This window comes from Anguilla anguilla, chromosome 14, assembly GCF_013347855.1.
Source record: "Anguilla anguilla isolate fAngAng1 chromosome 14, fAngAng1.pri, whole genome shotgun sequence".
Taxonomy (NCBI): Eukaryota; Metazoa; Chordata; class Actinopteri; order Anguilliformes; family Anguillidae; genus Anguilla; species Anguilla anguilla.
The window spans coordinates 17873209-17896751 of NC_049214.1; the positions used below are offsets into that span (position 1 = coordinate 17873209).

Genomic DNA, 23543 nt, shown 5'->3' on the forward strand with positions numbered 1-23543 from the left:
AGCCATCCATGCACGCCGTTGCTCCTGCTCTCATCACAGCCTGCTATATGTGCCAACATAACAGCACGGTCTGTCAGCTTCATTTCCCTTAATGTCGGTCATCCTCCTGTCGACCCTCGGGGTAATGCGAGCAGACACTCCTCGTGGACAGCCAATGAGGGATGAAGCACTGCCGTCTTTCTCCTCCTAGTCCCTGCACCCTGGTTTTTGCCTCAGACATCACACGATCCCTTTTGGGTGTTTTATTTAATGAAAGGCAGTAAATGGCTAGCCTGCTCGCGCTGCTCATTTCCAAGTCTCTTCTTGTGGCTGTTTGTTTTTTTTACAATGCTCTTGCTCACAATTTGAAAATTGGCAAAGCGCTGTTGGTAATCTGTTAGTAGGAGAGAGCTGTGCTTTGCAGTGGGTGAGACACTGATTAGCCCAGTTCAACTGGAACATTACTGCAGGGCGAGAAATGTATCACGACCCATGCATAATTCATAAGTGTGTTGTTTTATGAGAAGGTTGGGTGCGTGGGTGTGGGTGTATTTGTTCTCCTGCTGTAAGTAGTCACAGTGGATTTTAATTAGCTCCGCAACCCCCGGCAGGGATGCTAAGGCTAGTAGCACACCCAGCACCGTGATGTCAAGCCGTAGTTATTCACGTCAGGACTGCAGCACAGCTGTATTACTCTTTATTTGTAAGGCGTAGAAGGGCGAAAAAAAACATCATCACTGTATAGCCAGAAAAGGTCTCCATGGAAACATCGTAATTCCTTGAAATGCATAACTGGAGTGTAACTTGGTGGGGGAGGGGCAGACCTTGAAAACCCTTTTTCCGAAAGGTTCACATGTCCCAGAGTCCCAAGGCAGGGGATGTGGTAAGGTGTCAGCATTAGAAGAAGGACCCAACACACACTCCCCCTTCTCCACCTCCACCCCCCTCCTGACACACATGAAAAATGCTGACATCGACAACCATATTCCTCCTCCTGTGTTCTCCATGTACATTAGCAATCCCTTCATGTACAATAACCTAACAGGGGGCTCATTAATTTTAGATTGGCAACTTGGGGTTTAGGGCCTGTGAAGCGATTGGAGGAAAATACAAAGAACATGGTACGGCAGGGGAGCTATAAAAAGCTTATGAAGAAGCTAAATCACAGGAGATTTTCATTCGATAGCAGGAACCAACTGTCATCGCTCAGCTGTCTTGACTATAACTCAGAGAGAAAAGCCTGATTTGTTTCATTGATACCGTTTGTGCTAATGCACACCAATCCATTCCCAATAGCTGAAACTGCGGTGAAAAGCAACGACATCACTCTTATTGCGGAAGAAAAGACACTTTATGATCCATCTTTTTCTGGCCAGAATCTGCTTGGCAAAAGAAATGCATTAAGCATTATTTAATTAAGGCTTAAATCCAGGCTTGAGCTAAGTTGCCATCATTGCATAAACACAAATAATATTAAAAAGCATTAAGCACAGCCTAGTGACCACCATTAAAACAGAGTGTAGTAAAATGTCCTTATTATTGAGAGTTTAGCTACTTCTAAAGCTCACAGACAACATAAAGTATATAGCATATAATTTTAATGCTTCTGAGAGTATTGTAAGTTCTTGGTCGTGTGTACATTTTCAACACCCTATTGGACGGCTGTCAGAATCCAGCCCTGGGGGGACAGAGTGTTTGTTGGGCTTCCATGTGTTCCAGTGCCAGTGATTCATTGAAGCTCAAAATATCTCAAATATTTTTCATTGTACTCAACAACTGTCTAGGTCAATGGAAACATACACTAAAACTGAAATATATATTTTTTTAAACCCCGGAAAGTGAACTCCCCACCTTACAGCTCTGTTTGGATTAAAGAGAGGCGATAAGACTGATATGAACACTGACTCATAAGAAACACTTTCTAAAATGAAAATTGTTGTTATATAAAAGTGAAATGTGAAAATGGATTTGTCAGATGGAACAAACTGCCTAATAGAAATTGGATATCTCCATCATTCTTCACAATCTATGTGAAAGCAGTATTTGTCTGCTACTGCACAGTGTGGGCGTGTGCATAGAGTCTGACAGGAGGGCATTCTGTAGTCCACTTAGCGACACACACACACAAACACACACACACACCACTAGTGATAAATGCATTTCTATTAAATCATATAAAAACAAATATACTTAGATATGTGGATTCAACGGGAATAAAAAGTCATACCAAATCAATATGCGGTCAGAGAAATTGGGTTAAAAATTCATTCCAAAATAGGCATGCAGTCAGAGACATGGGGTTAAAAAGCCATTCCAAATCTGTATGCAAAGATGTGGGGTAAAATTCTGGAGTTAAATGGAAATTGTCCACTTGCTGATTTGTTTCTCTCTCTTCCAGGCCAGACAACCACTTTTTAGAAGCTATATGTTGTTTCCCAATGGTTTACTTCATGGCTGGGACCATTGACAAGTAGGTTACGCAAGGAACTGATTTTATATCATCATTTCAAAATAAATACTTGATATCACAGACTGTATTATCTTATGGGTTTAACCATTAACCATTTTTAAATGGATTATCCAATACACTGTCATACAACATGTCTTTAGTGGTTGTCATGTAGACACCAGCTACTGTAACTCAGGGTGTTTGAGGCGTAGTGTTAAGAGTTTAATGTATATTGGTTGACGTGTGACACAAATGTACCGCCCCCGCCACTAAAATGAACAATGAATGCAGTTCACAGCAGCTGATTGGTTGACGTGTTGTATTGCAGTCTGGATAACTTGTTGCAGTGTGGGATAATTTATGCTGACAATCTGGTGGTGGTGGACAAGGAGAGCACCATGAGTGCAGAAGAGGACTACATGGCCGATGCCAAAACTATTGTTAATGTTCAGACGATGTTCAGGTGAGGGCAACCTGTGCAGGTATATTCGTTTTCTCTCTATGATCTGTCTACTCTAAAAAACAAATGTCACATATCTGGGCCAGGTGTAGGCAAGTTTTCATTGTGTGTGACAAATAAAGGAGCTATAGTAGTTATAAGTGCATGCTGTTCCTGTTCACAGATAAGTTTTATTCTGTAGCAGCTGAATAATGACCCTTGAGACTCCTGTGCTTTCTATGCAGTGATGAGAACCATGGAAAGACTTTGGATTGAAAGGCATTAGGACCTTTCTCTCTCTCCCTCTTTCCTTGCTCATTCTGTCTTTCTTTCAATTTCCCTTCACTTTCAAAGGGCGGTCATTACTGTGCATTAATGTGCACATAAATAGTGTTGCCACGGCAACTTTTGTCCCTGTCTGCCCCTCTTTCTTACGCGTCCTGATGGAAAGGTACTAAAGTTTTGTGTGAATACTGGTGAAGGAAGCAAGAATACATTATTATCCCTGTGTTCTGCTTATGAGAGGATGAGATGTGAGTGTAAATGTATTTAAGCCCAGAAATTTAACAGTAGTTATGGGAGGAAATAAGATAATAATCATAATAATAATAATAATAATAATAATGCTATTTTTGTATGATTACAGTCAAATATCTCTTTCTCTCTCTCATTCTAGGTTATTCCCCAGTCTAAGCATCATCACTGAACTCACCCATCCCTCTAACATGAGGTTCATGCAGTTCAGAGCAAAGGACTGCTACTCGCTGGCTCTGTCCAAGCTGGAGAAGGTGAGGAGAGGCAGCCTTCTTTACTGTGTGCCTGAGAATCATGGGAAGGGATCGCGTGGAGGTAGTGGCAGTAGAGCTGCATGGGTAATACCATACCCGATCTCATCCAGATATCCCTGATTAACCCTGGAAATGACTCGTGCTGCTATTGCTCTCTGCAGAAAGAGCGTGACAAGGGCTCCAACCTGGCCTTCATGTTCCGCCTCCCGTTTGCTGCAGGCAGGGTGTTCAGCATCAGTATGCTCGACACACTGCTCTACCAGGTGAGACCTTGCGCTCGCTGTTTCATCACGCATTGTCTGCACAGCATCTTACCACCACTTACCACCCATGCTAATGATACTAATTATACAATTATACTTATAATAAGAGCCTGATTGCATTTGTGGGCATTTTGTAAAGTTTATTTTTACATTTTATCTCCAGATTTGAAATGCCTAATAACGGTTTTAAGCCCATCCTGTTGCTACACGTCCTCAAACAAGGCAGGAGAGCACAGACTAGAACGGATATCCTGAAAACTGAGCACCTTGTAGCTGTTTCTCTCTGTTGTGACAGTTAAACCCTACCTCCAGGAGAGACCCTGTGCAACGGGCCATTACCTTGCAGCACACCCTGGCCACTGGCAGCTCTGACAATACCAGTTTTCAATTCTGGACTGTGAGGCGCATAGATGTAATAGGGACTAATGATAAAGCTGAGTGGAAGTTGAGTGGAGGAACAAAAGGTCTGTTTTCTTGTGTAAATCTTGTGTAGAAAAACACAATTGCTCACTCCTTGAGAACTATTTAACACCAGCTTAGATTTATGCACAGCACCTAATGAGAGTTTACTTTCAAGAGACCGAGATGGTGATCGTATCCATCAGTAGTACAACCCATCCAGTTGATATATAGGTTGACTCTAATTTGCAGGTTAAAGTGGCTGGTATTGCAAAGGGCACTAAAACTCCTGTGTTCACTCGGCTGAAGTGACTTGCTGACATACAGCAATATTTTCACTTGCTGCTCCTGTAGTCTCATTCAAAATGCTTTAAAAAAACTCTCAGACGTATCCCTCTTTTTCATATTATTTTAGTGCGCTGGCTCTGTTGTGTTTCCATATGTCAGCAGCCAAAACCATATTCTGTGCTCCCAGAATGATATGCCTAGATGTGCATTAAAATACTTTCTTGCTTTGTTAATAACATACAATTATGTGTGAAAGCCTTGCCTACTGTGGGAAATGTGATTGTCTGATTGCAATGTGGTAATTTGTTGCTCAATTAAAGCTTCGCTCATCATCACCCAGAAGCTTTAATTTGATTATGCAGACACGCTCTCCTTCTTCTGCTTTCAGCAAAGCCAATATCGCCCTCTAGGGTTCAGTCTCAAACACTGTACGAAAAGAAATCACATTCACGCTTCTGGTGTTAGCGGACTGTAAAAACAGAAAATGGCGCATTAACACCCTAAATGCCCTAAAGTGTGATTTTATGTATTTTTTTCTGTTCAGTCATTTGTGAAGGACTACATGATTCCCATCGCAAGACTTTTATTAGGCCTGGACACCACGCCTGGCTCTGGCTACCTGTGTGCGGTGAGTGTGGCATTGGTTCGTGTGGGTGCGGCTCGGTTTTGTGTTTGGTACGCGCATGGTAATGTGATCCACTGTGTGTTCTGGCAAAGATGAAGGTGAGCGAGGAGGACCTGTGGATCCGGACCTACGGAAGGCTGTTCCAGAAGCTCTGCTCCTCCAGCGCAGAAATCCCCATTGGAATCTACCGCACAGAGTCGCACATGTTCTCCTCCTCAGAGGTGAGGTCAGCACCACAGACACGCATTAACAAAGAGAGGCGCAGTGCTGCATTAACATGAGGCAGCATGGGATGTACACCAGGAAGTGCATTATTTGTCTGAGCAATTCAGTTTTGACATTGATGGGTAATACTTTATGTAGTATATCCCTGTGGATTATTGATATTTGCAGTAGGCATCAGTAACCATTTTGCTATATTCTTTTTTTATTTTTGGCATTTAGCAGACATTCTTATCCAGAGCAGCTCACAGAGATTATATTCTATGTATAATCTATTCATTCATGTTTACTCTGTTAACTGAAGTAATTCAGGCTAAGTACACTACTCAAGGTCACAGTAGTGGGGCACTGCAGCCCAGTTCGCTAACCATTATGCCACACTTCTCAGAGTAAACATGCAATTCATAACATTGGTCAGATACAGTTTTTTTAAGCCTGTGCGTACATGCACACTCATAGAATGATCAATTCCATTGTTATCTCATTTTGCATCCATTTTCATAACCATCCTTCATCTGTTTGTCTGTTTGTCCTCTCCAGTGTAAGGATATTTGCAGACAGGTAAGAAGACATTGGTGTTTCAGATCAGTTGACAATATTTTATTGTTGCTATTTTGCAATTATAATTTTAATTCATGTATTGTTTCAGTTGGCATTCTTTAATTTATGAAAATTGCAATTTCATTTTGAATGTTCATTGTGTTCTAAAGTTATTGCTCTACATGAAATATGGTTTCTTGCTATAGGAACTGTAGAACTGTACTCTAATAACCGATTTAGTATGTTGCCATGGGAACTGTAGACCCTGCACTGCGGGAACTGTTGTTGCCTGTTGTCATAGGAACCGTGGCATCAGCGCAATAGGCTGTGTGTGTAGCCTGCTGTTATGGATACGGACTTCTCTCACAGTCGCAGGTCTCCATAAACGTGGAGGACTGTGAGGACACCAGGGAACGGCCGGAGTCATGGAAGGAAAAGACCTCCCAGCGGAACTCCATGGGCAGTGACCAATCGGAGCACCCCCTGCTGAGGAGGAAGAGCATGCAGTGGGCACGCCGCCTAAGCAGGAAGAACACCAAACCTCCGAGCCGGACTGAGCGCATCAACCAGCAGCGCCTTAACCTGTCCCGCCGGTCCGAGAGGCAGGAGCTGTCGGAGCTCGTCAAGAACCGGATGAAGCACCTGGGGCTACCCACCACCGGATATGGTGAGCCGAGCCGTGCTCACCTGTGCTGGATAATGCCAAGGAGGGTAACTGTAGCACTGTGTGAATCAAGACAAAATGTTCTCGCCCATCCTATAAAATATATGTAATAACACACATACAGTAATTGGTAATCTGGTAATATGGGAAATGAAAATTCAGGATATAAGCGAAGAGATGTTTGTTATAATAAGCAAAGCTTGCTCCTTCACTTAGCCAGGGAATGCCAAATGCTGTTTAAGTAGTAATGTGAAATGTGGACCCCAACGCTGCACAATCACATTATATGTGGTCACTGTGTGCCAGTGGATGAACAGCCTTGCTGTGCACACAGTGGAAAATTGAATAAAGACATCATCATTCTTCCTCCTCTCGCCCTTTCATGATGCCATCACTCCACATTCTGTCATGTGCACCTGTATCAGCCCCCTGTAGGCATATGCACATATGTCCCTCGGTTACACATATGTGCTCCACTGTCATTTGTCACATCAAGCAAAAGTGAATCACAGCAATTTGCTTAGCTTTGTTTCATAACTTTTCACCCACTGCTTCCCCTTCTGGTAGTGTGTAGGACTGCAGGGATTGGGGGTGGGGGGCAGTATAGGTTTGCTGGCTGCATCCGGCAACTGATTTTTATTCCCCTGCGGCTTTGCCAGAGCGCACCTCTACCTCCCATCTCATTTGACCATCCTCATACGCCCCATTTTGCCCCCTTCCCCACCATCCCTTCATCTTTTTCTTAAACTTCTCTTGCTGCTGCTTGCCTGACATGCTTTTTTTTTCTCCCTTTTTTCTCTTTTCCCCTGTTTGTCTGTCTTTCCCCTCTGCTCTGCAGAGGATGTTGCTAATTTAACTGCAAGCGATGTGATGAATCGGGTAAACCTAGGATATTTGCAAGGTAATTCCCCACGCGATCCACAGTGAGAACTTCCAGTAAGAATAAACGGCCAAAGAAACACAATCATTGTACCAAAGAAACACAATAATAGTACCCCTAACTGGGCATTATCAACAGCCATGTTAATGAAGGAGATATGGCAGAGAAGACATGGCTCTACACTCCAGGGAAACTGTAGTCCGGATACTGAAGGAATGGGAGGGGCATGCATATACATATAGGGAGAAAACTACAGGAGGAAGTGGTCAAAAGGAGAATGGGTCTATGATGTATCACGTGGTACAGACCATCCCACGGGGAGGGAGGGGTTACAAAGGAGAGGGCATAGTCATTCAATGCCATGGAGATATTGGGCAAGGAAGGGCATCACCACAACGGGGTCTTTTGAGGGGTGTTTGCTGTACTACAGCCAGCCTACCACTCTTACACATCTATATATTGAACGAGAAGTCAATTTTTTAGCCCTTTTTCGCATGGACTTCAGCGAGAGCCGTATATAAAGAAAATTACTTTTATTTCCACTTCATAGTCATTTGGAAGTTGATGTTCAACAAGTTCAATACGTCTCTAACAGGGCCCCTAAGGCCCACGAACAAATCCTGAAACTGATTGTCTTTATTTCCTTTGAAACCTCTCTGTATGTTTTAAACCTTCAAAGCTGGTACACATTGAGGCAAAGCACTAAAAGGTATACCAACCTACAGCCCACAACCTGGGCTGCATAATGTGCACTTAGCCTACAGTAAATTGCTGGATTGGTCTCTGTAGATCTTTAGCATCACCTTTACATGATTTGAGGAAAATCTAAATCTACTTCTTGTAGGCTGGTTAACGGGACACAGAATGATGTCTTTACTGTCTGCTAATAGAGCTTTTCAGATGGAATGAACATTCAGCAGGGAGATTATATTTGTGAATGAGGCAATATCATCATGTTAGAAAAAATAAATGCATGAAACTATCAAGAACAATGAAACACATGCTCAACCTGTTGTCTGCGCTGGAACCATCAATACGTGCCCAGTGACTAATAATGACTCTCTAAGGTACAGTGCACAGTGCAGGATGAGATAATGCTCTGAAGCAGACTTCAAGTTGTTCTGTCTATTCCTGCTTTCCTTCTGCATCTTCTCTCTGAGCATTAGCCGGTGGTGTTGTGTGGCGTTGCGTGTGCACTGAGAGATGACAGAGTGGAGCAGAAAGCATGCAGCCTGTGGTGTGTGTTGGCTTGGACGCGTGGAGGGGGAAATGTGAGCGTTGGGCTTGAACACTGCAGCAAGAGGGAGACAGACTCCAGTGCAATGTGAAAGAAAGCCTGCACACGCCTGCAGTGCATCCGCATGTGCTTGGCCACTCCCAGAACAGTAAACGACTGACCTTCTCGTCTAGCGCTGCTCCTGTGTGCAGAAGATTTACCATGCTAACGGTTTACCCCTGCAGATGCTGGCAAACACGGAGCCGCTCAGAAATATCCAAAATGCAGCCTTAGCACTCCCTTCACAAGTAATTATGTACCAGGCTCTCTGCCGAGCTTTTCCGATGTATTGTGCTCCACTCTGATTGGCTGAGTATGATGCTGGGGAAGGGGTCTGATGTAGACACCAGAGCATGCAACCCCCACCTCCCCCTTCTGTGCGTGTTGGTACGGCTGGTGTAGGCTCTGTCTGTTGGCATGGCAACCTGGAAAGTGGCCCCCGAAGATGAGCAGGAATGGGATCAATCTGGACAAAGCCTGCATGTTTCCGCATGGAAGCACTTACTGCTGCATGGGCTTCTCAACAGCCTTGCTCTGTCAGTAACGGTCAGACCTTCTCTCTCTTTTACCCTTCCCCACCCCTCCCTGGCTTAATAAGTGGCGCACACAGGTGGGTTCGGAGAAGCTGGTGCCCTCCCCCCCTGAGTCCCAGTTCAGTATGAGGTATAGAGTCCAATCACACACACTCACCCGGGTAACCACGGTACCCTCTACAGCCCTTAACCTCCTGCAAGACACGAAGGGGAGGCACAGGTAGACATTCTGGTCCACAGCAACATGATGTCTTGGTGTCTGTTACTGACTGAAATGACACTCCACCTGAGAGTGAGGAGAAGCAGTGCTTGAAAGTTATTTTATGCTGGAACAAAATAACACAAGCTGGATTTTTTTAGAGCATGATAAATTACCCTACTGTTGAATTCAGGCATGAACTTTTTATATGGAAAAAAGGAATTTGAGTGTATCTTTAAACAATTAAAGATATTCGTTTCCCCGGTTGTTTTATTAGTGTTAACCCATAGATTAAAAATAATCTCATTATAAGCCTCATATTCTTGATACTCATAAGCCTTTTATCTGTAATCAGCCAAAGTTGTCAGACTCACAATGTTGCATCACAGCTTGTGCTGTAAATTCCCTTTATCCATTTCAGATGAAATGAATGACCACCAGAACACATTGTCCTACGTCCTGATCAACCCCACGCCGGACACCAGACTGGAGCTCAATGACATCGTGTAGGTACCTCCAAACCTGACCAGGCTCTAGAGCAGCCATGCCCGGGGCCACCCTGTGCTGACTGTCCCTGTTCTTGACCCTTCTGCTGCAGGTACCTGATCCGCTCCGACCCGCTGGCGCACGTGCCCGACGACCCCCCGGCCAGGCCGAGCGGCGGGAGGATGAGGCAGGAGCTCGGCATGGAGACCAGAGACGAGACCCAGCTCTGAGCGCCTCCGCCAGAGCGCGACGGCAGAGGCGGCCCAGTTCACAAAGAGTGCCTAGATTGACTGAGAGATAATCGGAATGGAGACAGCCCACCTGGTGTGGAGTGCAGGCGATGCACGGCGATCCCCCGGCAACACGTGCAGCTCCTCGTGCGTCCGAGGCACAGCTGTGCCCAAGAGAGGGGCGGAGTCACTGCATGGGGTGGGGCCAGAGGGAGGACCCTGGCGGAATGTAATGGAGCTGAGAGGATCGTGTTGTACACAGGAACGCCCTCACTGTTCCTCCGTACAACGAGTGACCTCAGATCCTTGGAACACCCCCCCCCCACCCACCCACTTCCTCCCAGTTCTGTAGAAATCAAATACCGGATGGTTCCTGGGTGGAATTCACACCACCAGGCACTACGACAAAAAAAATCCATCATGCATTGTCCGTGTGGCTGTTGACTCCTCTCTCTTTAACCACCTGTGCTACTTGAGTGCAATGGCTGCTCCATCACAAACCCCTGGAACAGATAATCTGCTGCATAGCATGTGGTGCAGAATGCCTTCAGACCTCACATGTTCATACCCTGCTGAGTTCAGCATGGCACCGCGGTGGCTACTTTTATCAGTAGCTGGTGAGGAGTCCGATGGACATGCTTGATTTCTAAGTAGATGATGCACCACGAAGCACTGATCTACTGGACTTGGCCTTACTCAGGGCTCCCCCAGGAAGAGGTGATGATGGGTAAGGCCCATAGATGTGGTCAGGTTGTAATCCCTTTATATAGTTTGAGGAATTTTGTTTTATTTAACTTTATATTTTTTATTTCATCCCAAGTAAATTAATAAATTACTAATTTTATTTATTTATTTTTTTGTCACTTTTGATGTTGTTTTGACATACTGATATCTTGCACAGAAGCCAATATACAGTATTTACATGACTCATCACCAGCGACACCCCATCAAATCATAACCAATCCAGCAACCAGGCCAGACACTCGCATTGGTACAGTAAAGTCACTCTGGTAAATTTTCATTATGCATTCATATCATCAATTCATATCATATTTTATAGACGGTGATGTCTATGAAAGGGAACCCTAAAGAGACGAGCAGGGAGTTGTTTACTGGTATAAGCAAGTCTTGAGTACTTGCTAAACTGCTGCTCTTTTATTATTTATTAACTTGTTGCTCATGAAGTAGATCTGCCTGATTTTCCATTGATGAGTACTTTAATGTAATGGTTTTGCTCTTTTCCTTTTAGATTTCACAGTGTGTCCTTCTATTGCCACGCTGCTTTCCTCACATAGTTGCATGTGTCTGAAAAAGAGAGAACAAAAAGGTTAATATGATGTCACAAATAAGATCATTAATTTAATGATTTGTAATGTAATACATTTTTTTTTAGAAATCTTTGTTAATGTCAGCAAAAGGCTTTAGTACAATACTGTATAATTTAGGGTATGTTATCTTAGATTGAAAAAGAAAAAAACACATGTCACTTTGCATTATCACTTTTCTATATTGTAATTGAAAGCTGATAATTTGTCATAACTTTTGTGAAGCTGTGTTCCTTGTTGGGAGTATTACTGGTGCTTGCAGGATGAAGTCATGTCTTCTGGAAAAGTATCAGTTACACTACAACAGATTAAGGTTTGCATTGTTTTGACATTAGAGATTGTAGTTTAACATATACTTTTGACTGAAAATCAGAATAGCATATTGTTAGCATTATATTATTGCGAATTAAATTGGTCACTGCATTCCCAGCAGAATGGGAAGTGTCAGGGAAACGTCATTTGGTGTCACCTGATTAAACTGCAGTCTGAATATTCCTTTGTGCCATGTGGCATTGAGGGGGGCCAGTCTACCAACCATACTATGGGGGTAAGAGCTGGGAGCAAGAGAAAGAAACATGGTCCCAAAGAGTGTAATGTTTGGGTATGAGATTTACCTGACCTGGCCCCAAAGAGTGTAAATCTTGGGTATGAAATTTACCTGACATGGCCCCAAAGAGTGTAAATCTTGGGTATGAAATTTAAAGACAAGATGTTTGCAGTGACAGAAAATGCCATCAGGTGCTTGAAAGATATTTGCAGTGCTGATACACTGTATTTCTTTTGACTGGACTGGGTGAGAATAATATATTTGTTATTTACGCATTTATTTTTGTGTTCATTGAACCAACCCATTTATTGGAAATAGGAGAGATTTGTAGAGCTGGTTATACAAATGTAAAATCGGCATTATCTTATTCTTATTATTTATTGCAATTGTTACACAAGATTTTTAGCGAACTTTTTATTTATGTTGCTCACGCTCACTGAAATCAACTGGTTTGAAGAAAACCATCTTGACTACATGCATTCAACTTTACTACATAATACATATACTGTTTAATATGAAATGTGATTTCCTGTGTACATTTGTATGTTTAATTTATATTAATACTGACATAATTTATTAGTATCTGTTTTAAATTATCAAAGCTAGTCACTTTAAAATATACTGATGTGAATATATTTGTATGCAATCAATGAATTTCTCAAGTGGAATTAGAACTCAGATAAGGTGTCCTCTGTTAAATGTTATGCTTCTTTCTCAGTTTCAATGTTAATTTTACGTTGCTAAATATAATAGAGGAACAAGAACTTTGCACTAAAAGGATGGCAGTGTAGATGAAGGTCAGTTTAAAACCCTTTAACCCCATTCTCTACAAGATGAAGAACTCAAAAGTGCTATGGGATCATTGTAAATAGTCATTTTAAAAACTAGTCGTTAGCTGCTTTTTTTCATCATAAGACAAATATATTTTGATAAGTAGTACTGTTTTGATCATGCCATGTTTTCAGCTGCTGAATGAATGCGTCAATTTTTTTTTTTTTTTGTGGGGGGGAGTTAACAAGAGAAGTAATTTTTCAGATCCACTTTTGAGATGGGAGACTGGGCTTTTGGTCAGGGATATCATCTATAACATTTCAAATCATACAAAAACTTGCATGAACTGGACAGAAATCCATCAATGAACACTAATATAGTCTTTTATAATGTAGTGATTCCAAATAAATGTGAACCTATTTAAAAAAAATATTATGTAGCCAACAAATTGTTTTTAGTTTTGTAAATCATCATCATTGTAAATCAACTTCATCAAAAAAAACTGTTTGATGTATGATTGCAAAAAATATTTTTATCTCGTGACAAAATACTCTCAACGAATTACACCATGCATGTTCTTTTCAGTCCTATAAAAGGTCCTTTTTGAAGTCCTTGGCACCGTTTTCTGAATGTACGGAATAATCTACTGATAAATCCATTTTGTACTATTTCCTATATGAAGTCTGTGTGCTTCACTACTGTACGTAAAAGAAACATAATAAATGCGAGGCATGCAGCCATGGCAAAGCAAGGCGTGTCATTGGATCGAGGTTGGCGTATAATCATGGGAATGACAGTATGACTTCAATATGATTCACAAGTAAGTAATTAATTAGTACGATTATGATTTGCATAATTGTGTGACCCAGTTTAATAATCCCTTTGTATTCCTGTCAATGGAGAAACACCAGATGCCACCAGGGTCATTTATTTTGTCAGGACTGACAGACTAAAGGAGCCTTTACAAGGGGCAAATTAGGACCCCTACTATGTGGGAAGTAGGCTGCTGTTTGCAGGTCGAGAACCATTGAGTGGGGGTGCACTGTGCAAGTCGAAAAGGCTTCAAATGCAACAACAAAATTTTTTTTAAATCAAACAAGATTTGTTAATCCCATTTTTCTTAATCATTCAAGGTGCTTTTTTTTAATAAGCAAAAAGATGTCTCAAAAATGTTTCTTATAAAACTTCAAAGAGACTAATTTGATTTTCATACTGTAAAACTTTAAAAACTGATAAACCATTGTCTAGACCATGGATTAAAAAGCCCTTTTCATATGTAATTAGGCATAAAGAATGTATTTATTGTATGCTGAAGGTGATACAGAGTTATGGTTTATGTGGCACACAGATGAATAGAGCTAAAATGGAATCTTTTCTTCATTGATGGTTTAATGAATGTATTATTTTTAATGAAGTGGGTTGCAGCATAAAAGGAACTGAAAATATGCTACAAATTAAAGAATGTTGCAAAGGAAATTTCAAACGCAACTAAAAATGACATGAGGAAAAAAGCATGAAAACAATGTAATTTGTTTGTAATATTTATTAAATTTCAGTGCTTCTCTTGAAAATAAATATGGTATAATATCAAAGAAAAAGGGAAAAAAGGCTCAAGCATGAAAAGCATGGTATTTGAAAGTTGAAAACAACCTAGTGAGATCAATATTAATACCAATATTTTAGTGAACATAAATCATACGTTATATACAAAACAGCTGTTCAAAACATATATACAAGATGCAGCAAATTATATTATCAAGTATTCTAAAGCCTGCTCTGAAAACATGAGATCCGTACAGTAGTAGCAATGGAAGACCTTTAGCTTGCTCTGTTTATAGTGTTCTCTTAATCCGTGATTGTTTTTGGTAGTCAGGGTATCTGGAGCCCACAGCCCAACCTTTGCAGAGAAGGTGAAACTGTATAGTTCATTTGGAACCAATGTAGTGACACTGTTCATACCCTCATTCCTACTTTTATCAGCAAGCAAGGTACTTTGTGCAACACGTCATTATTTTGATCATGAGGATACACGAGTCAGTTTTCTACGGGTTTAGTGCTTGCACATTCCAAAAATGCCCTGTAAATAATTACACAACAATCCAGAGCCGTTTATGAATATATTAAATACTGTCACCAAGAAAAAAAAAAAAGAAAAAAAAATGAAAGCGACAAACTCCTCATAACAGAAGACAGCTTGACAGCCAACGTTGGTTATGGTTACACTGCATGATAAAAGCAAAATAAAAATAAAAAATGTGACTGAGTGCACTTTCTCAGAGGACGACTGTGCAGAGTGCAGAAACACCGCTAGCTCTAACAACGTTCGCTTTATGTTATGCACACGTAACACCTGCTTTAGTCATTATACCACACAAACTAAAGAGAAAAAAGCAGCCGGCGCTTGTACCAGTCCTTTTTTTTTTTATCCCTTACGTACCTTTAAAAAAAAAAAAAAAAAAAATGTTGACCGAGAAAGATTATTAAAACTTCTCTCGCTGGAGCGGGTAAAAGCGCTGAATAAATAGACAACAGTACCACGACGCATGAAGGCCTACAAAGGGGCGGGGCCGTCTGGGTAAAACAGTTAAAAACAGTTCTCAGCAGCATGTATTCATGGAGCTTTTCGGGGGAGGAGCTGGCAGGACGTGTCGGGTGAACTGCATTGCAGGTCTTTCGGATTGTAGTGGTGCCGGGAAGAGACTGCCGGCCCGGACACAGTCCTGGTCCACGTGGGGGACACAGCGCCCTCCTCAGGAAAGATACGTCCACATTTCAGTTTGTCCTTCTGGGGGGGGGGGGGGGCGTGTTCAGCTGCAAGGAGCAGCGCGAATGGTGCAAACCAATAAATACTTCAAGTAAAAAGAAATCCACCGGTTAGGAAAAAGCACCACATGCAGAGGCCTCTTTTAAAAACAAAAACAAAAAAGAAAAAACAAAAAAAAAACAGGCCCTAAACAGACCGCATTAAGATCCTGCCTTCATCTGTTCGTCGGCATTAACAATGTCCACTTTCACAGATGTCTGTCATTTCCCAGAATTCTTCAAACTGTGGCTCACTCTTGTCCCATTTCAGTCACACCTAGAATCGGCCGACCAGTGTCTGGTGTCACCACTCTAGTAAGTACTTCGGAAATTAATGAAACCTGTCCAGGACAACAGCAAATGGGTGTTTGTGTGTGTGTGACTGCGTGTGTGTGTGTGTGTGTGTGTGTGTATAAGTTTGTGTATGTGTGTGTGTGCGCGTGTGTGCACGAGTGTGTGTGCGAGAGAGAGAGTGAGAGACTCCCCCCTCCTCCTCCTCATGCTCGTGGTCATTCTCACTTCACGCTCTTCTTTGGCACGGTGGGTCTCTTGACCTGCCACAGGTGATTGTGAATGGTGAGCGCGTCCACGCTGACCGACACCGTTTTGGCCGGGATGACGGTGAACTGCTTGCGGTCTGAACTGTACTTGTAGAGTTTGTCGATCATCTTCTTGCTGATGCTCTTGGGCCCGGTGCCGGTGAGCTTGTGGATCTCTTCAGTGTCAGGGAAGTAGGAGTAGAGAGCTCTGAACTGGCAGCCGCCATCCCGGAACAGGATCATCAGGTGGTTCGACTCGCACTTCTCCAGCTCCTGTAAACGCACCGAAGGGCAATGACATCAGCACCGGCGACAGCCGTCTAACGCACCATGCGCAAGAGACCTGACTGCGGTAACCACGCCTGTGCTGCCTTTTAATAAATGTGCAGGGGAACATTAAAACACATTAAAACACACAAGTCATTTCAACAAGTAAATACAATTTGAATGTTTCAGTCAAAACTAAAAACTTAATGTAGGGTGAATTGAAGAATTGGAAATTATTTTCTAAGACCATGAAACATTACAAACATGATGGGAAAACAGGAAAAAATGGTTAGTAATATGGTTAACAAAAAGGTTAATAAAAAGTGAAATCCCAGCATACCTCCAGAATGGAATTCTTCTGCGGTTCATTGACCTTGCCAGCAAGACAGCAATGAGCAATGGCATTGTGGATTATCGGCTTGTTAGATTTGGCGCTTGGTTCCTTAAACAGTTTTGGCCCTGCAGGATAAACCAGGTATTAGGTCCAGTCAGAGATTTTATGTGGAACAAAAGCACAGTGTAGCCTTAAGATTATTCAAAGGAAAATTCAGTACAGGTGAAAGCAATATATTTATCTAAAGAATCCCTAGCACGACATGCAGACATTTCACTCAAGTTGGACTAATGCTGAATGTCTCTCTGAAAGTCTCACCGCTGTATTCTGCCACGGAGGTGATGGAAGACGCGGTGGAGCCGTTGTCCCAGTCCCTCTCCGTGTTCCTGCTGGCATTCCGGCTCAGCCCCGGGAAAGACTCCACAGACTCGGCCCTGTCAGCAGACGGCACAGTGAAACACGGGGCAATCACGGGGCAATCACGGGGAAATCACAGGGCAATCACAGGGCTTCAGTGACCCGTCGAGAGGACAGGGCTACTGTACGTAGGGCCACCTCAGGCTAACACAGGAGAGGACAGGGAGAGCATTTTACTGCCTTCACCTCCCTCAGACACACACAGATAAAGGTTACATAGAGAGGGACTCACTGCTGGGACCCTGCCCCCCCGGAGTGGACGCTCTCTGCCTCAGTGGTGGCAGCTGAAGCCAGGGACAGGCTGGAGCCGGACTGGGCGCTGCTCAGGTTGTCAGCTGCGGAGAGAGGACACGCGATGCTCACACACAGCTAAAACAGCATGTCAGCTTCACATACATACCCAACATGGAACACACCACAGCAGCACTCAAAATGTACTGTCTCAGTCACATACATCGAAAGACAGAACAAACAAAAAACCACCAAAAAACACACACGCACACACCCCAGCATCAACCTCAGCGCCATTTCACGTCACAAAACCAAAGAGCACACACATGCAACTTACCGTCATCAACATGGGATTAGTGTGTGAACCTCAACAACCATTGTTAAAACAGATATATCTCAAACCAAGCTGTAAAGGACTTCAGTTTTGCATAATCTTGCACATCATAAGCTTTTCCCCATACGCTGGAAGACACATTTCATTCAATGCATTTTCACACTGAATGTTTTCTTAGGAAGTACGCAATGGCTAAATTCTCCAGTCAAAGCATTTTCCAACTTTCAAATCCAAAACTCAGGCACGTTCAGAATGTCTCAGATGTTAGTGAAACCCCTTGACGATGGAAACCTCCAAATACCCTTTGCCCGCTCAGAGGATTTATGGGAAATTTTCAGCCCGGACCACTGATCTCCATACCAACTTTTCTGACAGGTAAAACCATAGAGCCTGGCCATCAATCAACATGGGTTATTGTAACCAAAATTTCCCTCAAATTATTCTGTGAACACACAATTTAACGTTGAGCCAAAATGATCAATTTACTGTAAAAATCTGACCACTTTTCCGTGTTCTTTGTCAATATTACATGCTTTTTATAACAGTTGGGCTCCTGTGAAGTTCAAACCCAGGAATTTGGCTTATTGATATGTACTTTATCTCCGGTTTATTGTCTTTATATGGCACCAAATGTCATGGCCAACAGATCCAGAGTGTGACCACACTCTAAGGCTGATATGGAGAGAAGTGATTGGCAGAGGGAAGATGGGAAATGGCTGCTCAGAGCCCTCTGAGGATCATGGGCAATGGTATGTCATGCAGGGCATTGGAACGTTAAATCTTTCACCTCCCCCAACGCCTTGCCGGCCATGGCCCCTGATCCACAACGCTGACCCGCGGCTCTGTCCTGTGTGACAGACACATGGGAGAGCTGAGGGAGAGGGAGAGGGAGAGCGGAGAGAGAGGCAGACATGTGCAGACAGACAGAGAGACAGAAGGGGACGCCTCGCCATGCAGGAGCCATAGAGACAGCACACGCTTCCCCATCAAAGGAATCTGGTGCCTTTAGGGACTCTCAAAAATAGCTGGGGATGGGTTGTAAATTAAGCCGACAAAAAGCGTAACGCTGTTGCCAAAACCTTGAAGGAAAGTGCTGCATTCAACCAAAACGGAAACAAGGTAAGCCCTCCCCACATGAATCCAGCTACATATTACAACAACATGAGCCGGGATTCAATCCAAACATTGAACATGTTTGTTTTGTCAGAATAGCACTTGTCCCAAAACAGTAGCATAAAGTAGCAAAAAAACAGGGGTTAGTCAGGAAAGGAATTCAAGAATAACAGGTCTATGATAAAAAGCAGCACTTTCATATTTTTAACAGTGCACTCAGTTGAGAACAGTAGACACTCGCAATACTTCAGTGTCAGATCTATAAGAGGACAGAGGACAGGACAAAGAACACAGAGGGAAATGGGAGATTTAGGAGGGCCATATCAACCAGGATGGGGTTCAGAGCAGTCTCAGAATGACGGCAGGGGGCTTCACAGTGCAACGACATCCTGGATCACCATGTCTTACAGTGAGGACTAGCTAGGTCCAGCCCTGGAGAGCCCAGTTCCACCAGATTTTACTGACAGTCAAGTCAGTGGTTGAATAACCCTAAGCGACTACGGTGGTGGAGGTGGAATCGAACACCCAGATCCCCAGGGGCGCAACAGAACCAGACTTGACCAGACCTGACCGGACCAGAGTGGAACGCAGCGGGGTTCTAGCCATTTTGACAAGAGGGCGGACACTCACGGGTGGAGGAGCACTTGGAGTAGGTGTCGCTCGAGGACTCGCCCCGATGGACAGACTTGGGGCGGGGCTTCTTAGGCTTGCTCTTGGGCTTGGTCAGGCCCTGCTCCTCGATCATCTCCTGCTGCTTACGCCTCAGGTACTCCTGCTTGATCAGCTCTCTCCGAGCTTTCTCCTCCTCCTTCCTGATCCGATCCTCTTCCGCCTTCCGTCTGGGGAAATCCCAATCATTTCACCGTCACTCTTTCCACGTATACACGCGTTTTTAGTTTCTGACACCTCCTCAATAGGCACCTTTCCAGATGAAAGGTTTTACTGATGAGTGGTTAACCCATTCACTATCAGGTATAGCTCTTATGAGCAGCGACGTTACCTGGCCTCGTCCCGCTTCATCTCGGTCTCCACCTCCATCTGCTGCTTGCGCAGTCGCGCCTCCTCCGCCTTACGCTGCTGCTTCAGGAGGAAGGCGGCCCGCTTCTTCGCCAGCTCATCCTCGGCCTTCTGCTCGTCCTGGAGACCAAAAAGCACAGTTACCTCTCCCCCAAGCCAAATTCAGTGCACACTGCTAAACTTACTGTCACTCCTTGTTCAGTGTATTACTTGGGCCGGTATCATATGTTGTATTATTTGCCATTACAATTTTAAAATGTACACGTACACACACGTACACACACACATCACACACCTACCTTGAAGAAGTACCCGAGCACAGACTTCTGTTCCCCGTCGGTGACGTCACAGATCACGTCCTGCATGTCGGAGCCGCCCTCTTCAGATGGGTCCTTCAGGTCGGACAGGTCCACCTCGATTAGGTGGCCTTTGCCTCTGGACACCTCCTCACCGGGGAGGTCCTCCTTCCCGGGGTCCTCCATGGCGCTTGGCTCCTTTTCCTTCGGGGTGCTGGACAGGCACTCCTCGGGGGGCCGCTCGGGCGTGGCTGGAGTCCTCTGGTTGGCCTCGTCCTGAAGCCGGAAGGTGGCGCGCCGCAGGTTGCCCCTCTCTATGGGGCTTGCCGCCTCTTTGGGCCCGGTCCCCGCCGGGCTGCTACCCTCCTCCTGCTCCTCTCTGGAGGTCCGGCCCCCAGGGAACTGTCTGAGGTGGGGGAGGGTCTCCACGCTCTGGGTGGGCGTGATGACCCGCGAGGCCTGCTTGCCGTTCTCCTTGGGCAGCTTGAGGTCGGTGGGTTTGGACCGGGGCCCCCTCCCAGAGCTCAGCTTGGGGGGCCGCCGCACCACCCCGCCCCCTGCCGTGGAGAGCGGCTCCACGAAGTGCACGGCGGGGCGGAACTTGGGCTCGGGCGTGCTGCTCTTCCCATTGGCAGGGGCGGGAATGGGGGCGGGGCCTCCGGCCGTGGGGGCGGCCCCAGGCGGAGACTGTATGTTCTGCTTCATGAGCAGGTCCTGCTGCTGGGACAGCTGCATCATCTGCTGCTGGATGGCGCTGATGGCCTCGTTCAGCATCTCGATGGAGCGGTTGCACTCGTTCAGGTCAGGTTCCGGCCCTCCGTCGTCCAGCAACAGGCCGCCGTTCAGCTTGTTGTCCACCTCCAGGGAGCCCGGAGAAGTCGGGGACTCCCTGGCCCACCGCACACTGGCCTTTCCCTCCTGCCCCTCTTTGGCCGTCCCCCTCAGCCCGTCCACACACGAGTCGTCCTTAGACAACTCCTTCCCCCCGTTGAGCTTCTGGTCCTCTCGGGAGTAGTACTCGGGCTTGAGCGGCTGGGGGAGAGTGTCGCTCTTCCCTTTTTTGACGATGTTGAGGAAGGCCGCCTTCCCCAGCTTGAGCCTCTGGCGGGCGGACAGGGACTCCATCTTCTTCTTCTGGGACTCGATGGCGCGGCGCTTCTCCTCCAGCTGCATGTGCAGCTGCACCAGCTCGGAGGCCAGCACGTTGGCGCCGTCCTTGCCCGTGGGGCTCTGCTCCCGCCTCAGCTTCCAGGAGGTGAGGGGCAGCGGGCCGCACTCGGAGCCGTCGGGCGTGGTCTTCTGGGAGCTGCTGGAGCTGGAGCGGGCGTCGTGGGCGCCCTTGTGCAGCCGGCGCTCGGCGAAGCTGGTCATGCGCACGCTGCCGCTGGCCGTGCTGCTGGCCTGGGAGATGGTGCTGAGGCAGGGGCTGGAGCGCCCGCTCGCCCCCTCCTTGTCCTCGTGCTCCCGCACCTTCATGTCCTCCCGCAGCTTGGCCGACTCCTCCTCTTCCTCCTCGAAGCACTTGCGGCGGACGGGGGGCGCCAGCTCCTCGTCCGCCTCCTCCTCGTCCATGTCGGCCACCTCCGAGTCCGAGTCCTTGCCGATCTCCCAGGCCAGCGCGGCGGCGGCCGAGAAGGGGCTGCTCCGGACGGTGCCGGCCAGCGGGGGCTTGTCCTCGGGGCTGGAGCTGTGCAGGAAGAAGCCGCAGGGCTGCTCGGCGGCCTCGCCGCTGCTCATGACCGGGGTACGGAAGCCGCCCAGGCTGCCCTCCACAGGGGGCCTCGCCGCGTCGGGGAACTCCGCGCTGGCGATGGGGGTGAAGGTGCGGTTGAGGTCCAGGTCAGCAGCGGGGGGTCTCCTCCTGCTGGAGGGTACGGGTGCCTCGCTGACCCGCCGGTAGGGGCCCCTCGGCCTCCCCTCCCCACACTCCTCCTCTTTGTTGGGGTTTACAGACTTCTCCTTGGCCGGTTTTAAGACGGCAGGCATCAGCGGTTCTAAGTAAAAGCTATCGGGGCGGGGCTCGGCGGGCGCCTCCTCCGGCCTCCTCTGGGGGGACCGGGCGGTCGTGGCTCTGGAGGAGACGCTCTGGAGCTCCAGGTCTTGGTCGGGGAGGCGGCTGCTCTCTGCTCCTTCCTTCGTCTTGATCATGGCCACCAGCTCCTCCTCTTCCTCGTCCTCCATGTTCACGTGTCCCAGAAGGCTCTGGCCATTGACCCGGCGGGGGCCCTGAGGGGCCCCTGGGCCCCCCAGCTGGTGCTTTGGGGTGATGCTCACCACGTTGGAGGCCAGGCTGTCCTTACTGATGGAGCGGGCCAAGCTGACACTGTCGCCGGAGGCCAGGTCAGCATCGCTGTCGGTGGCAGAATGGAGGCCGTAGGGCGTGGGCTGGGACAACGGCCTGGGGGGCAGCGCGTGACAAGAGAGCATGAGGGCAGAAAATAAACCAAACTGCAGATTTTTCATGAACTGCCAATCCTCCACTCAAAGAGTCAACAAAGCCATTACAGAGCTACTTCACTCCCCACCGTCCAACAGTTAGACAATTGAAAACAATTACAGATAGACATGTAACTCACCACCAGTACCATTACAATATGAATGCATAATGATGCCAATATTAGCAGTTTCATTTATGTGAAGTTAAGGCACAGATCCACACCAGCAGCAGTGGCTCCTCACCTCTGCTTCCTCTCAGGCCAGGCTACCACTGACGCCTGGGGCTGGCCGTCCACCCGTGTCAGGGAGTTTGAGCGGTTTCTCTGGCCTGTAAATGAGAGCACACAAACACAACTTTATATTTACAAACCTAGCGCATATCTATAAACATCACACACCGTTTCACACACTTGTAACTGCAAATGAACTGTTAAATGCAAATTAGAGATCATTCTTTACCCTGGGTGATTATGTTGTTGTATGATTTAAATAAATGGTCAACCAATAAAATTAACCAATTTGAATTTTATAATAACGTTTTCATACTTTTTGAGAACATATAGTTTTACTACCATTAAGACAAAATTGGCCACTTCAGACTCCCATTGGAAACGTTGATATGGTTATTTGACATGGCTGCTTTCAATAATCTACTTGCTGCACAGAACCAATTAAAATGAAAATAAATGTGTCCAGCTACAGATGCATTTCCACATTTTTTGCTTTCACAGTACATACGTAATTGTATTTGATATTTAACTGACAAATAGCAAACTGACTACAAAATTACTATTTTTCAATGATCAGTCTCCAAACCTGACAGAAAATTTGTGGTTTGAATTGAATTGAATACA

The 23543-nt window shown here is 45.7% G+C and overlaps 2 protein-coding genes across 21 annotated transcripts in view; one reads left to right on the forward strand and one right to left on the reverse strand.

The window, feature by feature from the left end:
* Positions 1-13654, forward strand: part of kcnt1 (potassium channel, subfamily T, member 1) — a 76195-nt gene extending 62541 nt beyond the window's left edge. For 8 of the 15 annotated variants that reach the window (XM_035390683.1, XM_035390684.1, XM_035390676.1 and 5 more), the window contains 13 exons: positions 2378-2449; positions 2757-2891; positions 3544-3655; positions 3817-3918; positions 5150-5233; positions 5323-5451; positions 5993-6013; positions 6362-6659; positions 7495-7557; positions 8998-9060; positions 9411-9422; positions 9966-10050; positions 10143-13654. In XM_035390683.1, coding sequence (XP_035246574.1) covers positions 2378-2449; positions 2757-2891; positions 3544-3655; positions 3817-3918; positions 5150-5233; positions 5323-5451; positions 5993-6013; positions 6362-6659; positions 7495-7557; positions 8998-9060; positions 9411-9422; positions 9966-10050; positions 10143-10260 — 1294 coding nt within the window. In that variant the 3' untranslated portion in view covers positions 10261-13654. The remainder of the gene's footprint in view (positions 1-2377; positions 2450-2756; positions 2892-3543; positions 3656-3816; positions 3919-5149; positions 5234-5322; positions 5452-5992; positions 6014-6361; positions 6660-7494; positions 7558-8997; positions 9061-9410; positions 9423-9965; positions 10051-10142) is intronic. The other 7 variants (XM_035390685.1, XM_035390686.1, XM_035390691.1 and 4 more) reach the window with 4 other exon arrangements.
* A 469-nt stretch (positions 13655-14123) lies between these two features.
* LOC118212611 (calmodulin-regulated spectrin-associated protein 1-B-like) overlaps positions 14124-23543 on the reverse strand; it is a 39954-nt gene continuing 30534 nt past the window's right edge. For 3 of the 6 annotated variants that reach the window (XM_035390673.1, XM_035390671.1, XM_035390670.1), the window contains 8 exons: positions 22933-23017; positions 20257-22651; positions 19941-20077; positions 19571-19779; positions 17495-17597; positions 17164-17279; positions 16852-16970; positions 14125-16517 (listed from right to left, as the gene is read on the reverse strand). In XM_035390673.1, the coding sequence (XP_035246564.1) occupies positions 16221-16517; positions 16852-16970; positions 17164-17279; positions 17495-17597; positions 19571-19779; positions 19941-20077; positions 20257-22651; positions 22933-23017 (3461 nt within the window). In that variant the 3' untranslated portion in view covers positions 14125-16220. The other 3 variants (XM_035390669.1, XM_035390672.1, XM_035390674.1) reach the window with 3 other exon arrangements.